The 17786-nt window shown below is 39.6% G+C and overlaps 1 protein-coding gene across 8 annotated transcripts in view; it reads left to right on the forward strand.

Annotated features, from left to right (window-relative positions):
• cacna1bb (calcium channel, voltage-dependent, N type, alpha 1B subunit, b) overlaps positions 1-17786 on the forward strand; it is a 300576-nt gene that overhangs the window by 203440 nt on the left and 79350 nt on the right. For 4 of the 8 annotated variants that reach the window (XM_032540360.1, XM_032540361.1, XM_032540363.1 and 1 more), the window contains 8 exons: positions 498-703; positions 1626-1761; positions 3959-4088; positions 4769-4828; positions 5412-5518; positions 8632-8643; positions 11252-11272; positions 14678-14774. In XM_032540360.1, coding sequence (XP_032396251.1) covers positions 498-703; positions 1626-1761; positions 3959-4088; positions 4769-4828; positions 5412-5518; positions 8632-8643; positions 11252-11272; positions 14678-14774 — 769 coding nt within the window. The remainder of the gene's footprint in view (positions 1-497; positions 704-1625; positions 1762-3958; positions 4089-4768; positions 4829-5411; positions 5519-8631; positions 8644-11251; positions 11273-14677; positions 14775-17786) is intronic. The other 4 variants (XM_032540362.1, XM_032540368.1, XM_032540365.1 and 1 more) reach the window with 1 other exon arrangement.

Consider the following 17786-nt stretch of genomic DNA (forward strand, 5'->3'; position numbering starts at 1 on the left):
TGATAGAAAAGTAAACTTTCACTGTTCTCCTTTTACATGATTGTTACCAGCCAACGCTCCCCCTTTAAGACAGATGGTCGTGTGACATAACGTTAGTCAACGGGGTTTTAATGGGATGTGAGGCTCTCCCGAGTGAGTTGCGCGTTGCGCATGCGTCACTTTGTGACATGTGTGTGCATGTGAGTTTTCTGACTGGGCTTAATTAATACTCCAGTGTTTTTTTTAGACTTTCATATTATCTTCCAAGACACTGTGTAAGAAGAAGTAGGAATAATTTATTATTTGCATTAGTTTGTCTCTGTAACACCATATAACTTGTGTTAGGATAGCTGGACAAACCAACTTCTAGTCTGCCGTCAGATAAATTGTGGTCTGTTTCTCAGGGGGACAGAAAAACATTCTCATGTGAATCTCATTTGGCCAAAAACGCAGGCAAATGAAGCACCCTGAGAGCAGAGTACAATGTTGCCTGACAACACACACATCTCTTTCCTTAGGGAGAGACAGTCAGATGCTGAGGAGGACGGCCTCGCCTCCAGTCCTCAGCAGCTGATGCGGAGTAGCCTGAGTCTAGGAGAAAAGCAAGAGGATGCTGACAACCAGAAGAACTCCACCAGGGCCAGCCAGGCCGGCCTCAACAGCAACACCATCCACATCCCTGTCACCATCACTGCTCCTCCTGGAGAAACCACCATCATACCCAGTGAGTACACACATCAACTGATGAAGGATTGGGAAGGTTGAAGGAAAGTTTTTCTTTTTCAAAGTTTTTGGACAACATTGTATCAGTTATACTGTATGATTAAAACATATTTTTATACTGTTTTCACTATTCATCACTTTACAGCAGAGTCATTAAGGGTAATTAAGGCTAATTAGGAATTTCAGCAGAGCTCCAGATCTCAGCAAAGAAATTAATGAGTAAAATGTTATCATGAACAATAGGGGTCATGTCTGAATGTGTCAAAATAAGAACAATGTAATCAACTGATAAACAAGAAGAACAGTTTACATCCATGCTAGTGGATCTGTGACGCTGTACTTTGGCACAGCAATGCTTTGAGGTAAATGCTAATATCAGGATGCTAACATGCTCACAGTGACAATGCTAACATGTTGATGCTAAGCAGCAGGTATAATGTTTACCATGTTCATGTTGTTCACCATTTTAGCTTAGTGTTAGCATGTTAAAGTTTGCTAATAATGCTTACTAAAATATTTGTATGCTAAAGAATGAATACAGATGTAACTATGCCAATTTTTTAAGAAAAAAACGTGAATGTTAATTAATGCCACTAGTTTAAAAATACTATAGCTGTGGCATAATTTTTACTCAAGAAAAAACAAGAAATGTTTTAGTAAGTAGTTTTTATGATTAACCAAGATTGTAATATTTGTCATGCCTAGTCTTGACACTGCAACCACCATCATAAGAAAAATGTCTATTTTATTATTATTTAATCTAACTGATGTAATGTATAATTGACTTAACATTTGTATGAATGCAGGAAGAAAATGCAATCATAAAAGAACTAGACCAGAGCCTGCATTTTGAATCCTACCTCCGTTTTTACTAATGTTTGTGCTTCTTTGAGCTAATGAATGTGTTTATTTTTCCACACCAGTGAACAATATTGACTGCGACAACTTCCAACTCAGTGATGAGAAGAAAGACCTGGAGGAGGAGGAGGAGGAGGCAGCTAATGGGCCTCGGCAGATTCTTCCCTACAGCTCCATGTTTATCTTCGGGCAAACAAACCCGTAAGTCATGGCTGCGAGGTGACTGGGAGGAGTGACAAGAAATAAAATTTATAGTTTGGGTTAAATTAGGACAGAAAGTTCATAAATCCCACACATTAGGGTTTTACCGTGTAAGATGGAAAAAACTAACAGACAGCACATGGTGAATTCATGTAGGCCATTATTTTTCTGTTCAAAATTCATCCACCTTATTAAAACAATACTTAAAACTAAGAGCCATATACTGTATTACACATGAAATGTTCTACTCATTTCTGCATCCCCAGTGGTGAACATCATTTCATCCTCATTTCCACAGGAAGACTATCAGACATACCTTCATCACATAATTAATGCATATACTGCATATACTGTATGGGCTAATGTACAAACATCAATAATATTGATGGAGAAAAAAAGATTCTGTGCAATATTCAATTTCAACATGTATATTAATCTGAAAACACCACTTGTTTAGATGTAGGAGTCTGGAGCGTTGCCATTGGGCAGCAGGCACCATGGGTACATGGGGGGGCTGACCCCCTGGCTACACAGAGGGGTTATCAGGAGAGGATGACTGTCCTCTCCCTGGTAGTAAAGGAACACAGCCGGTGTGACAGATTGATCAGCAAAGGGTGAGACCAAATTGACCTTAACTGCAAGCACAGCACTGCTCTGGAATCCTGAAGTCCTGACAGGGGATGGACTATCCAATCTGTCTGTTCACACTAGTTGCGATCAGGAGCGGAGAGCCTGGGCTTTGCAGTGATTGTTTTGGCATCTCCTCTTTTTCTTCAAAGTACCCAGAGTGTGCGTGTCAAGCCAGGTACGTTATCAAACACAGAAATGCCACAGTGCAGCCGGATACTTTACCAAAATTCTTACAAATTTCAAAATAAAACACCCAGGTTCATGATAATTTTAACTTTTCAGCTGTGTCTACAGCTAGACACGCAATCAGTCAGATCCCCAGTGGGTAATTTACAATTATTTTTGTTAGAATCACTACATACAAGCCTGAAATACACACACATGCTCAGGACCTATTAATGCACAAATGGAGTGATGTCAGAGTGAGGAGGCTGGACCAGTCCTGGAGCGTTTGGGGGAGTACGGTGGCTTGCTCAAGAGCACCTGGCAGTAGGGAGGGCAGGAGGTGAACTGGCATCTCTCCAGCTACCAATCCACTCTCCGTACTTTGGTCCATACGGGGACTTGAACCAACAACCCTTTGTTTCCCAACTCAACTCCTTACAGACTGAACTACTGCCACCCGTATCCACACTAATGTTTCGGACCAATCAGCGTACTGTGAGAAGCTAAAATCAGCTACGGGCATGGTTTGTGTGTGTGTGACGACACAGAGACAACTATCTTTTTCAAAGTGTCTGCCCTATTTCAAACCATTCCCAATGATGGCTTCTCAGATGGTTCTGTGTAACAAACCATCTGGCGCGTCAGGTTGGTATATGGTTGAAACTCTGAGATGAAACTGCCATTCTGTCCTTGCATAAACATAACAGCTGTGGATACAGTGTTTCTCCTTTCTGCTGATGATGTAGTTCTGTTGGCTTCAGACCATGGCCTCCAGCGTACACTGGGGTCGTTTGTTGTGTGAAGCAGATAGGAAGATTGCCACCACCTGAAATCTGAGACCACTGTACTCTGCTGTACAATGAAGGGTTGGTGTCCCAAGGGAGTAGTATCCGAGGAGCTGAGAAGATGAAGAACCTTAAACTTGATTTGCCATTCGATCTACAGTCCAAACCCACATATCATCATGAACTCATGATTGGGACTGAAAGAATTAAATCACAGATTCAAGCAGTGTACTTTCAACGACCTGAGATACAGTTCCTATCTTTGATGTTGTCAAATGATTTATCCCAGAAAGTACAGCAAAATTACTGTTTATTGTTTAGTTAGCTTGTCAAGTGTTTTGTCTTTGTGTCTTATAGGTTTCATACAGGTGCAGCTCTTCCAAAGTTGTTACATTTTGATTCCATTAAAAAACACTGTGCACCCAGACAATTCTGAGTCCTGTGGTACCACTGAGGCTGGCACATGTCTACTTTTGTGCATTGTCTTGACAAGGAGGGATATGCGTGACCTCTTACGGAAGGACGTCACCTGGGTGGACGTCACCTAGTGAGCTGTCACTACACCGTTTGTATTTTAAAATTTGTGTATATGTATTTATACGTGTGTGATCTTGCAGGGTGCGGCGACTGTGTCACTACATGGTCAACCTACGCTATTTTGAAATGTGTATCCTGATGGTCATCACCATGAGCAGCATCGCTCTGGCAGCCGAGGACCCTGTGCAAGCCAATGCACCGCGAAACAATGTGAGTCAGACTGACATCTAGACGTAATAAGTAAACATCTGGAAGTACACAGTAAACTCACTGGCTTTCAGACGCTTACACAAGAGCATGAGGATTCACACACAAACACATACATCTCTTTTGGGCTGACTGGCTAATTAATTCGAAATGATTAAGTACTTCCTAACAGGGCTGGGCAGTTTGCCCACATTGAGGTAGAAGGAACGAAAAGAGGCTTTTCAAAATTAATTTTCTTTAACAAATGTTGTCACACTGACAAGACGCACATCCAGTTTGGCAAAATGTTTCTGTTCTCTTTACATGTATATGCCTGCGTGACACATTAGCCCATTTGGGTAATGTGACTTGAGTTTTTGCATTTTGTCAGACAAGCACGACTAATTCTTATTCTAGTCAGGAGGACAGAGACAAGCTGAGGAGATGTGCGTTTGCATGTTGTATATTTGTGTGGGTGTTCAGTCAATCTGTGTTAGTGCAGGGGAGTTCAAAGCTGACAGAGCTTGAGACCTCTGGCAGTGCAGTGGAACATGTTTTGCATAACTGGTCCATTCACACACACACACACACACACACACACACACACACACACACACACACACTTCATTTCTTGAACTTTAAACATCACTGGACACTGGTCTCTGGATCTGACGAGTCATCTCACAGGATATTTTCTTACACAGGTTCTCAAGTATCTGGACTATGTCTTTACCGGGGTCTTCACTTTTGAGATGGTGATAAAGGTGAGAAGGCTGTGGAAATGGAGGTACACTTTGATTTGAGCTCTAAAAAAAAAGTTCAGCTAAGCAAGGTTTTGGCAATGTGCAGGTCAACAAGATCTAGGATTCTGGTTGGGTTCTATGTGTTTTAAATGCAAACTTTTTTTAGATGTTTAGGTTACATATAACTATGGTTCCAAATGTATTTCATTGACTACTAGTTTTCATCTTAAGCCTTATGTTGAGATTTTAGTTTTTAACCATATTTCGCTTAGTTTTATGTCATTGTTTTTTAACCTGCAAATCACAAAATCTGTATTTAGCTGAAAGTCAGCACACAGCGGACAGCTTTGTCATGTCACTGGCTTTGCTAATTGGGTGTGGGGTTTTGCATTTTTTAACTGTAATAACACACCCATTTCCAAATGCTTTAGATAATGAATGTACTTCGCCACTAAACATGAAAGGTTGTAAATGTTAAAACCAAAAGTCTGTGAAAGAGTTTTATGAGCTAAGAAGGAAGGTCAGAATAAAACACAGAAAGTGTCCTTGTCAGCGTGTAAAGTTTTTTGAAAATGATTCTGTTATATTCACTCTGTGACTTGAGATGATTGACTTGGGACTGCTCCTCCACCCTGGCGCTTATTTCCGTGACCTGTGGAACATTCTGGACTTCATTGTGGTCAGCGGAGCTCTGGTGGCCTTTGCCTGCTCGTAAGTCAACATTTTCTTTTTTTTATGCCTGCAGTGTTACTTTTTAATCCCAGCTGGGAGCTGGATATAATGTATTTCAAAGGTTGATACAACACAAATCATTTTGTATTGTATACTAGTAGTAGTAATAGTATTTGTAGTGTAATTTTAGCTGATGTTACACTCTCTGCAGTATCCTTCTCTGAATGCGACTAGCATGCTAACATGAGGCTAGGTGCTACCGCGCCTGTGTTTGACTTCAAAGCGCCCACATTATGCTCATTTTCAGGTTCATCATTGTATTAAGAGGTTATATCACAATAGGTTTATGTTGTTAATTTTCCAAAACACCATCATTTTGTTGTACTGCACATTGCTGCAGCTCTTCTTTTCACCCTATGTGTCGAGCTCTCTGTTTTAGCTACAGAGTGAGACATCCCACTTCTGTTCCATCTTTGTTGGCAGTTGCACATGTGCAGTAGCTAAGTGAGCACTGCCAGCTAGTCAGTTGCAGAGTATGAGGGCGTGCCACGCTAGCAGGTAGGCTGGCATAACAACCAGGGTTCAAAATGAACGTTTTCATCAACCAGCCAAATGGATAGTAGTTGTTCAAATTTAGAAGCCACTCAATAAATTATTATTGTTTTTTTGGCTGGTGAGTGAAGCAAATCTACCATCCACCTGCATATTTTACCAGCAGGTGGCTGACATTGTGCCTTTTCCCTTTGAAAACCTATTATATGCACAAAAAGATATATAACACAATAAAGGAAAGGGAGAAAGCCAAAAAGCATGTAATGAGCACTTTAACAAACAACGCCAACGTGTTCATCCAATTGCTCTTGGGCTGCCTGGGGTTGTTTTGCAGACAAAACAACAATGAAAGATAAGTTGGACTATGTCAAACTTATCTTTCATTGTTGGCACCTAATTGCAACTCTTGCAGCTCAATACACTGCAGAAGTAATCGTATGTTGAAGGTTGTTTTATGAATAAAAATGTTCCTTTTTTTGTTTTGTTTTTGGATTTTTGTTGTTCTAAACCACATGTTCCTCCAAGTTCATTGTTTAGTATATTGGGAGACCTTGGAACGTATTACAGTATATCATCATGCTAATACGATGCCTACTTTCCACATCCAGGAGGAAAAGCTCCAGCAGCTTTCTGCCTCAACATGTTGTACTTCACACAACTGCACATTTTTGCCTCCTCTCATAACTATTTTGAGAAGTTAATGGGCCTATTTTTCCCCATGTTGAGTACCTACAGTGGGTATAGAAAAGAATCACCTCCCTTTAAAATAATCACGTTTTGTTGTTTGGCAGCCTGAAATGAAAACGAACAAAAAAATTTTTGTTTTATTTAGCTGTATTTACAATTTATAACATCCAAGTGAAAGTTATAATACCAACTTCAAATTACAAAAAAAAAACTTAAAACTTCAAAAAACTTTTAAAAAATTACAAATTAAAAAACAGGATCACTGACCTGAAAATGACTTATAAACCCAACCAGGTGTAGTTAATCACCTTCTCAATAGCATACAAAGCCAATTGACTTTCAACTGGGATCAGCTGTGGTCATTTTGATTGATCAGAATGAAACAAGCGTTTCCTAGAGCATTTCAGTCCTTAGTAGTGCAACTGAAGAAAACAATCAACTTTGGGTGGCAAGGCATTGTCAAAAGATCTCTGGGAGGAAGTTGTGGACATGCACAAGTAAGGAGATGGATACAAAAAAATTTCAAAGGCTTTATCAGTGACTCGAAGCACAGTGAAGTCTATTATTAAGAAGTGGAAGGTATTTGGTACAACACAGACCCTCCCTGGGTCAGGACGTCGCTCCAAACTGTACGAAAGAGCCGGGATGAAACTGGTCAGAGAGGCTACCAAGAGGCCCACAGCAACTCGGAAGCAGTTGCAGGAATTCATGACAAAGAGTGGTCATTGTGTGCATGTGACAACAATATCACAAATTCGCCACAAATTTGGCTTTATAGGAGGGTTGCAAGAAAAAAGCCACTCCTCTAGAAAGGCCACATGCAGTCATGACTGAGCTTTGCCAAAATGCAGCTTGAAAATTCTAAGGCCACGTGGAGAAAAAGGTGAATGTCCTTGCATGGCCTAGTCAGAGCCCGGACTAAAAAAAAACTGTGATAATCTGTGGATTGACTTGAAGACAGCAGTCCACAAACGGCCACCATCAAGTTTAACTGAACTTGAGCAGTTCTACAAAGAAGAGTGGTCAAATATTGCAAGGTCTAGTTGTGCAAAGTTAGTAGACATATCCCAACAGACTAAAGGCTGCAATTAAAGCAAAAGGTGGTTCAACAAAATACTGAAACAAAGGGTTTGATTTTGAATTTTTTTTTTTTTTGACATGTTGGTGTTAAATCTTTCACTTGGTAATAAATTACACTGAGCAAGTGTGACTTATATGCACTGAGTTGCACTGAGTAAATACAGCTGAATGAAACAAAAACTGTGTGTGTCTTCATTTCAGGCTACAACGCTACAACATGCGATTATCTTAAAGAGGGGTGATTCTTTTCTATACCCACTGTACGTACTAATAAGTATTCAGATGGAAAGAAATCTATTCCTTACGGGTGAGCGCTGGTTAGGTCCATTTTATCAGTGATGTGAACGAGTAGCAAAATACGTAATAGTTGCTGCGGTTACCTGCAGTTCATTATACCTCACACACTGATAGGAATAGGAAGCTGACCAGATCTATGTTTGAAGTGTCCGTGTTATATGATTTCAACAGGCACCTTCCAGGCAATAGGAAATAAATGTTATCCATCGCCACAGTATAAAGGGAGATAATGAGGCCCTTGACGCTTACAGACCTGCATTCTGGCTCTCTGGAGTACCAGGGTGATTACATATTCTGTTTCAACCAGCGCTGTCAGATATTTCGCATACACCACTATTTCACATGCAGTATCGACTCTGCTGAAGGTTTGTCCACCTGTGTATTTTTCTTTGTACTGCTTTCTGTCGCTTCAATTTCTTCCCAGCTGTAGATTGATGCTTCTCTCTGTCTTTTTATCTGTTGCTGACTCTGTCTCTGTCTTTTCTCATTCACTTTTCTTCCTTCCTTCTTTGTTTTCTGGCTCGGATTGCTTTCAGGAGCCTTATGGGGTAATGCTGCCTGTCCCTTTGCCTGTGTGTCTGTCCATGTGCTCGTTTTTTTCTTTGTCTTTTCCTTCCTGTCCGTCTTAGCCAGTGTCATTTTGCAGTGTGTATACATGTTGTCTGCAGCAACCTCCCGCTCTCAGCTAAATGTTTTGAACAAATGTCATATTTTGTCATCCGCTATTCTTATCATCACCGCCACAGTCACGATGATCAGAGATACTGGCATTTACTCTGCTTCATGTTATGTAACTGTGTTTGTGCATTAACATTAGCATTTGAGTTACATAAATGCAATAAATGGTTTTCACTTTATTGGCTAAATTTTACATGCGTTAGTAGGAACAATGTACATAATGCATATTGTGGCAGCGCTGTGAGTAAGAAACAGACTGTAATGTCAGAGACTACAGTTTCAAAGGTTCACGCTTTCATTAGAGTGAAAGGTGTTCCAGTATTCATGGACTCAAAGGACCTGAGTGCAGCGGTCCATTATAAGCACACAATATAAATACACTAATTAAAAACTATAAAACCGAGTGAACGGTAGATATGAAGAAATGATATAAAGTATAATAGAGATGCAGAAAGATCTAGCTTTCAGCATTCTGTCAGTATCTTTCAACCTACTGTTCATTTATAAACATATATCGCATTGCAAGTATTATAGCAATGTCCTGTTCAGCAGGCTACGTGTCCCGGTCAACCCCTTCCCCCTCATCACTTCTTCTCTAGTCCACTTCCTGTCCAGCATTTTGTCTCCTATCATCTTCCTCATCAACTCCCATTTATGGCATGTAAGCAGGCAACAGGCTACATTCACATTGCAAGACTTCCAGAATCATTCTGCTTTTGGGAACAGCGTAGAAATAATTTTTCGTGTTGAAATGAAGGGTTAATTTGCAAAAAACAGTTATCATACATATTTTATTTATTTTCCTAAATCATGTTTTTTTTTCACGCAAGCAAGGCAAAATTAATCAGACTGTTTCTTCTTTTTAAGCATGACTTTTATCGGGGGGTTTTGCCAATGAAACTGTCCAATATGCAAATTTAATAGTACCATATTTTTTACCTGCGTTTATCTCTTTTATTAAATTATTTTTCTGGCACTGCACAGGAAGTTGACATTCCCATTCATAAAAAAAAGAAGCTTTGTTTGGCTTGCTGGTTTTCTGACTGGGAAACAGTCTATGTCTATGGTCCTCATGTTTCCCAGGTTTCCTAATACCAGACTAGACATCATCATGAGTCCAAAATGTCGGCGCTGATTTGAAACGGACCTTTGGTAACCCACTCAGAACCAACAGGCATGAATAAATAAAAATTAAAAGACAGACCTGATATGTGTGATCCCAAGGGTAATTGGACCCACCAAATGCAGTGGACTCGAACAGCCCCTAATAGAGGGACTGATTGACCACCAGTCGCGGGCCACAATAATAGTCATGTTGAGCAAATATAAAGTCTTAACATAAAATAAGTCATTAATATGCTTCAAACACTGCAAATAATGGAAAACTCTTTTCACCTCTTGCATTGTCTTAAATTTATTTCCCCCCCAGCAGTGACTGACTCAGATCCATTCAGGTCCACTCAGGTATTATCATATTGACAAACAGCAATTCCAACTCATATTTCTGTTTATTGTGGCGGTGCCCTGTAGTGTTGGATGAGTCTGAGGGGTTTGATTCCCATTTGAAAATAAATCTAAAAAGCAAGTTTTTTTATTAGCTTTTCGGAAACTACGTCATGTTCTACGTAAACGGAAGTTAAGTAACATTAAAAAATACCTTAACCCAAACCACAATCTTCTTCTGAACATAACTAAGTAGTTTTGGTGCCTTAATGTACTGTAACCTAACAACGAAAATTTCACATTGTAATCGGCGTGTTTAAAACTGTGACCGTTATGTTTTCTCATGTGGGTCGTATTCTCTGCTGCCTCTGGCGACGCTCATTTATGAAACGCTCCTGTAGATCTTCTTAGAGGGCAGGAATAAACAACCTATATCGTCGTATGGTTTGGCTACTTGGGGAGTAAAAAAGCCCAGAAGTCCAGCCAGGACTTCAGTATGTCACAGATTTAGGACTACATACTGTGTGAAAGTGGGCTAAATCTGAATTTAATTAATCGTGGATTTTTTTTCTTCTGTTCACAGTTTATTAAAAGCAGTTTTGGTCACATGAGGGATGCAGTGTGAGTGTAGCCATACAGTAGATTGTGCTCATTAACATCTTGTCCTCTCATCTTGGCTTCTCTCCCAGTGAAAAACTGTCCATGGCGTCACGATCATCCTCTTGCTATGAATGTGATTTATTCACGCATGCAGTGCACATAATCATTGTAATATTTCATCAGACCTGTCTGTTGCTTTGCTCTTTTACAAGGTAATTAGTTTAAGTGCTTCTATATGTGTCTTATCTTTGGTTTCTTTTCGATGTAAGTTTGAAAGGCTGGATAATGTCGCTGTATCTTCACACCTGTGTAATATCAGCTTTAAATGTTTATTTTGCTCTGTCTTTCTTTACATGCTTGTGTGCTCTATTTATGTGGGCGCTGTTTGTGTTTGTGTATTGTGTGTGTGTTTGTGTTATTGCTTTTTCTCATCAGATCGCAACAAAGCGTGGCCAGGTGGGAACTGTCCCTATCTACTTATTGCTTATTGACCTCCTCCCTTGTCCCTTTTTCCCCCACTTGTGAAACACAGAACGCTCCTCTTATCAACCCTTCCGTATAAACTATGTCGCCCTCCATCCCAAGGTGCTTGGGAAATGACCATGATTTCCTTCCCTCCTTCCTCTTGCCTTTTTACAAAAGTAACATCCTGTCCCAATATTGGGACATTCAAACAAAAAGACAATATTGGGAGCGCCACCTCATAGCTTTCAGAAGACCAACAAATAGTTGCTGACATGCACCATTATGAATCTGCATTTAATATCTTTCCACTTACAAACTCATTAGTTAGCAGTTTTAACAAAGTTAAATTATCTGGTGTTTCTCCGTCATGTAAATGTACTTTAATCTTCACTAAAGTGGGTTTAATTGGTCAAATCACTAAGAGATTATAGCCTGCCGCTCAATTCACCTCTCTGCCCCTAACCTACATCTCTCCTTGGACTTCGAGGGGAATCGATATAGGATGATAGCTTCTCACCTGAAATTACCTTGAGTGCTTAATTCATTGAAAAGCAGAGTGACAAGTTGTAACTGACTGTATTATTTCCATTATGTAAACAGGAATATGAAGGAAATACCAGATTTTTAGTTGTACAATCTGTTTGTATAAGGGAATTAATACTAGAATTTTAGTTGTACAACCTGATTATATGAGGGAAATAATACTAGATTTTTTTTCTTCATAATACACATTGTATGTATTGTTTGGGGTTTTGCCAACTTTTAGGATTTACTTTTGAAGGGTTACGATTACATTTTTACACACATTCACAACGTTTTTGAAATTCTCTTACAGTGATTGTATTTTTTTGTAAGAAAAAATAAAATGCTGATGACTACATTTTATAGTAACCAAGGTCCTTTTGTATCGTTGACAGTTCCGCAAATGCTCCCAGTTATAGACAGTAAAGAGGACAAAAAGGATTAATTTTGACTGCAAACACGTATGGCTAAATGTGATTTTAGTTGGACTTTAAGCAATTAGTGCTGAGTTATTGTAAATGCACAACCTTGTACACACACACACACACACACACACACACACACACACAATCACACACACACACGTTCATGTTCCTCATCTTCCTGGCTCACGGCACTTCTGAAAGCTATTGGGAGACTGTTTTTTTTTCCGTCTCAATGTGTTGAGTTCCTTGAGTAGCGAGGACTGGCATTGAGTTTGCAGAATGCATGCCAGGGTAACCAAGCCATCCAAGCATGAGCGCCGCATGTCATTCTGTTAGACTTCCATTGAGAAAGGAAAAGGACTAAAGTCTATGGAACCATGCTTCTGTCTCTCACCACGTCACAAACTTTAAGACACAAGAAATATTTTTTTTCATTCAGTAATAGGTAATTAGTTACAACTTGAACATTTGGTGTGTTAAGTTAGAGTCTGTCAGACTGACCGGGGCTCGTGTGAGTGTGTGTATCTCCGTGTGAATGGCATTCTTTAAAGCAAACCAGGCACACAGAGAGGAAGAGATTGGAGAGAAAGCTGTTCGAAGCCTACTGATGTGTGAGCATGCTTTATTTTACAGGTACCTTAGTTTCCAGATTATTTACTAGAAAGGAGCTGATAACTCATTTTCCTGGAAAGGAATTTCCAATTTGGGATTTATTATAGGAAATAGTGTTCCATTACTCAGACTGATCTAAGGATTGACTCCCTTTTGGTGCCAGCCTCAAGTGGCCATTTAAGAAACTCCAGTTTTTGGTCCCGGTGGCTTATTTTTTCAGCACAGGAGGTTGCCGCTAAAGCTAAAGTTGCATGTCTCAGGCACAAAGATAAAATTACCTGTAACCCCACATAATGCCGTGATATAGTTAGTTATTGACATGCCTCTTGCCTTTGGTTATTATGCTTAGTAACTACTGTTGGTAGTTAGCCCGACATGCTAACGCTTACAGCTTTTTAGTCCATCCTTACACTTTTGCTCTTGTTTTTGTGAGAGAGGTTACTAAAAAGACAATGATGTATTCTTATAATCCTCGTTTTATAGCCTGTAGGTGCATTTTCTTTCTTTAACAATTGTTAGCTTGATTAAATAATATTCTTTTTACTGTAAGAGTTGTTCTTCTCCCCTGGGGATGTAAAGATTGGTTGTTTAGTAACTCAGCGTCATGCTGTTCTAAGAAGCCATGGGGCCTCTAGGGGCCAATAACAGGGATTTTTAGATTCATCTTTTCCTAGTATGCTTGTGTCCTTCACATCCTTCACACATACAATTGTATGTGTGCTTGCGTACTTGCAATTCACACACACAGGCACACACACATATACACACTCTCAATTTGAACATCTCAGAATGTTTTGAAGTCATGAAGAAGCAAATGAGAAACACTTTTTATTGAGAGTGACAGCCACATTGTGTTTACGTGTGACTGATTAATTTAAAAAACTCCTCTCCCACTGTCCTTGGCCAATGTCAGTCTCTGAGTGAATGATTGCTCAGCTACATGTCATTAGCATAACAGCTAGTTTTTAAACCTCCACACCCACTCTGTGACCATTTAACAATACCTGCAGCATCTGCAACGACTGACAGCAATGGTTCCTGCAAAGAACCTGCTTCCTCAACCAGGAGTGGATTCTTTGTGCATATACTCTTAACAGTATGAAATGTCTGTATGTTATTCTACAAAAACAGCACGTTTGACTATTATTTGCAACATATGGGGATTTCGGGGTTACACACAAACAATAGCCATTGTAGAAAAAGTGTTAGTGAGCTAAAAGAATCAATACCACCGTGGAAAATGCGTAAGAAGTTAATGCCCGGCATTAAAAAGTAAACAAGTATTTTTAGTCAAATGTTTTGATTTTTGAAGAAGAGTTGAGTTTTGATCTGATATCAATTAAGGAAATCATGAAATGTATCTTTTAATATAGGCCTTTGCAATAGCTGTCATGTTAGTCCTTTTAAGTAAAAAGTACTTTCAAATAACTTTTTGGTGAATTCTTGATGTAAACATTAAGCTGTTGCATTCTAAAAAATATTTCAGTTTTAAGTCTTAGGTTAAATGTGCACTCCTGCCAAGTAAAATTGGTATTGTAACTGAAATTTCCCAAACCAAATGGATATCAAATTGGAAATGTAATCGAATCAGACCCTTATTAATCAGAAAGCGATGGCGACAATAAACCCTGGTCCTAAACAAATGAATTTTCCTCCTGCTTCTGTGGAATAACATGAACTCACATGCATGTACTCTACTAACAGAATAAAGATGTATTTATCTGTGTACACAGTTTACTACAACCTGCTCTTGTTACTCAACGATGGGCTGAAAGGGTTGACATGTTTGACGGTGAGACCACGTCACCCAGACTAACTGTACTCTCGATCTGCACAGAGGGACGAAAGGCAAGGACATCAACACCATCAAGTCCCTGAGGGTCCTCCGAGTCCTGCGGCCACTCAAGACCATTAAACGGCTTCCCAAGCTGAAGGTACAATAATCCAATCTGTCACCCACCAAGTGCATTATGAGAAATGCACGGAGCAGCTGGGGCCACATCAGCGTCAGTCACACGCTATAATGAGTCAAATGCATTTATAGTATACCAAGGAGGAATGGCTATATCTGATTTAAAACAGTCTGATTTTAAATTATATAGAAATATTGTATCTCCAGCTCTCTAATGAAAAGTTTGACCTTTGGGGTGTTCTGTCTATGAGGTTGGCGTCACACAAATTGGAAGTAAGTGACTGAAAATTGCTTCTTTTACTGAAGTAGTTCAGTGCAAGGATGCTCATTGATAGCCTGCATTTCCCAGAACATACACTCTTTAAAAGACGCAGATACAAAACGTAGATCCAGTCATGGAGAAACTGGCTATGTCTCATTCCACATACTTCCGTCAGTACACGGCTAATGTGCACTGATCACTACCTGCCGTAGTGCACACTTTTAATGGTTAGTATTGTCCCAAAAGGAACACTTATGTCAAAACACTTACCGGAAATGACAAGCGGTTGGCTCGGCTCGTGTGACTGACCTTTGTCAATCAAAAAAACAGACAGATTCAACAGCATGGCCTATTTCCTGCTTAAGAAACATTAAGCTCGGTTGTGAAATCTGGGAGTCTTTGGCTCAGTGGTAGAACAGTCGTTGGTAGTTGGTAGTTTGATCCCTGGCCCTGCAGTTCTTTGGGCAAGACCAAGACCAGCCATCGGAGTGTTTATCTGATGAGCAGGTGGCACCTTGTACGGTAGCCTCGGCCACAGTGTATGAATGTGTGTTAATGGCTCCTATACTCTGTAAAAGAGCTTTGAGTAGTTGTTAAGACTAGAAATGCGCTATATAAAAAAAGTCCATTTACGTGACACGTTCGCCCAATCAGCTTCCGGTCGACGTCCCTGGTCCCTCCCCTTTCCGCATGGCGCCCCTTTAGTGCGAGTAGGGTCCATTGTTCTACATTGAAGTTTTTGACCGTTTTTAGGGGGTCATCCAGGTACTTTCAGTGCACTGACTTTTTGCGTTATCTACAATATAAATTTATATAAAATATATTTTGTGCATCAAACGTTTTCACTCTAGGCTTGGAACTTTGAAAAGTCAGTAGTTGCTCATTTGTTTAGAGCATCCTCTGTACGTAGCATAGAATCACAGCAGGTGATGAATGAATCTCAGTGGTCCCTCACAACCTTTCAAGTCTCTTTTTGCCACTTTTCAAGACACGTAAAAGTTTAAAAGTTCACGAGTATTTACCAACGTTTTTATGTTAAACTAAATGTGAAAATCTCTTCAGCTTGTGTTAAACACAAACCTTATTTTGGGTAAAGTGTTTTGTGTTTACCATTAGGTTTTTAATTTACTTTATCTTTCTTCTTTATATAAAGTATGTTCTGTTTGTGTTCATGTTCAAAATTACTTACTGTACTACTTAAACTGTGCTCATAAGAGAAACATTAAATGTGAGGAAATCTCTGACGTAATGTGAAAAGGCAAAGAAACCTTACCATAAGTCGTCCACATATTCCCATTCAGTGGATTTACAGAACTCAAAGTATTACAAATTTTTGAAATCTGAATTTATTTATAGTAAGTTAAATTTTACAAAGAGACTTTCCCATTCAATAATGCAACTTTGTATATCCTTCCTGAAATTTTTTCCAATGGATAAATTTGGATCATATAAAAATTAGACAATCCTAGTGAAAATCCTTTTTGACACAACCACTGGGGTGGCTAAGCTTCGTCATTTTAAGACTTTGGCGTGGTGGCTTTGTGATAAATAAACTCATGCATTGTGTGCAGAGAGAAGACTCTGTATTATTGGATTGTGACCCTCATCAAGGCAAGACCCTAAAACTCTAATGCAGAAACGACAGCGTCCCTCTGGTGCTTAAAGGCAGTTGATCATCCAAAAGTAATGGCTCTGATAAATGATGAAAGATCTGATTGGAGTAATAGGAGTGAAATGATTGAGGTAGATCAGAGCTGTCAGACAGACGCTCATCCACAACTCTTCCCGGATACTTGGCCAGAGCGCTTTGACGGACAGGCTGGTAGAGGAGGGGAGATATGTGCTCCGTCCTCCCTCTGGAGACAAAAACATTGACGGCAGTCAGTCATGTAGCAGCATATTCATTGGTTAGATTGCATACATGTCAGGATAGATAGACAAGGCACTCCATCTCACAGAGAGATCACAGTACACGCTGACAGAATGAAATCGCTGGAGAGAGAGAGAGTGACTGCCAGACTTCATGCAAAGGTGTGTTCTTGTACTCCATAAGCGTTGATTTGGTAGTTTGCAGGACATGAGACGTCCAGACATCTAGCTTAAAACTGGGCTAAATTTGGCTGAGCTTTTAGACATCTGGGTTAGTCATACCTATTTATTTCATCAGCAGTTAACTTACTCTGCTAACTTTGATAAACAATGTTCAGAATACCTTTGTACTTTGACATTTCGAGAAAATGTGCTACTTTGCTTTCTTGCCGAGTGTTAGATAAAAAGGTTAATACTACACTTGTATCAGTCTGACAAATATAAAGATACAATGAAAAGAGGATTAGCTTAGTTTAGCATAAACATTGGAAGCAGGGGTAAACAGCTAACCTGGCTCTGTCCAAAAGTAAGACAAATTTGCCTATCCACATGTCAAAAGTTACATTGTGTTTATTTCTATGTATAAACTACAAACCCCAATTCAAAAGAATTTGGAAATTTAAAAAATTGTTTTCAACCTACATTAAAATTGTAACACTAAAAAGACAAGATGCGCCCCACATTTTCAATGGGAGACAGGTCTGGACTACAGGCAGGCCAGTCTCGCACCTACACTATTTTGCTATGAAGCCACACTGTTGTAACACGTTCAGAATGTGGCTTAGCATTGTCTTGCTGAAATTAGCAGAGACATCCGTGAAAAAGACATTAATGGTTCCTTCAAAGATGTGCAAGTTACCATGGCACTATAGACAGATAGATAGATAGATAGATAGATAGATA

Source organism: Etheostoma spectabile, chromosome 16 (genome assembly GCF_008692095.1).
Source record: "Etheostoma spectabile isolate EspeVRDwgs_2016 chromosome 16, UIUC_Espe_1.0, whole genome shotgun sequence".
Taxonomy (NCBI): domain Eukaryota; kingdom Metazoa; phylum Chordata; class Actinopteri; order Perciformes; family Percidae; genus Etheostoma; species Etheostoma spectabile.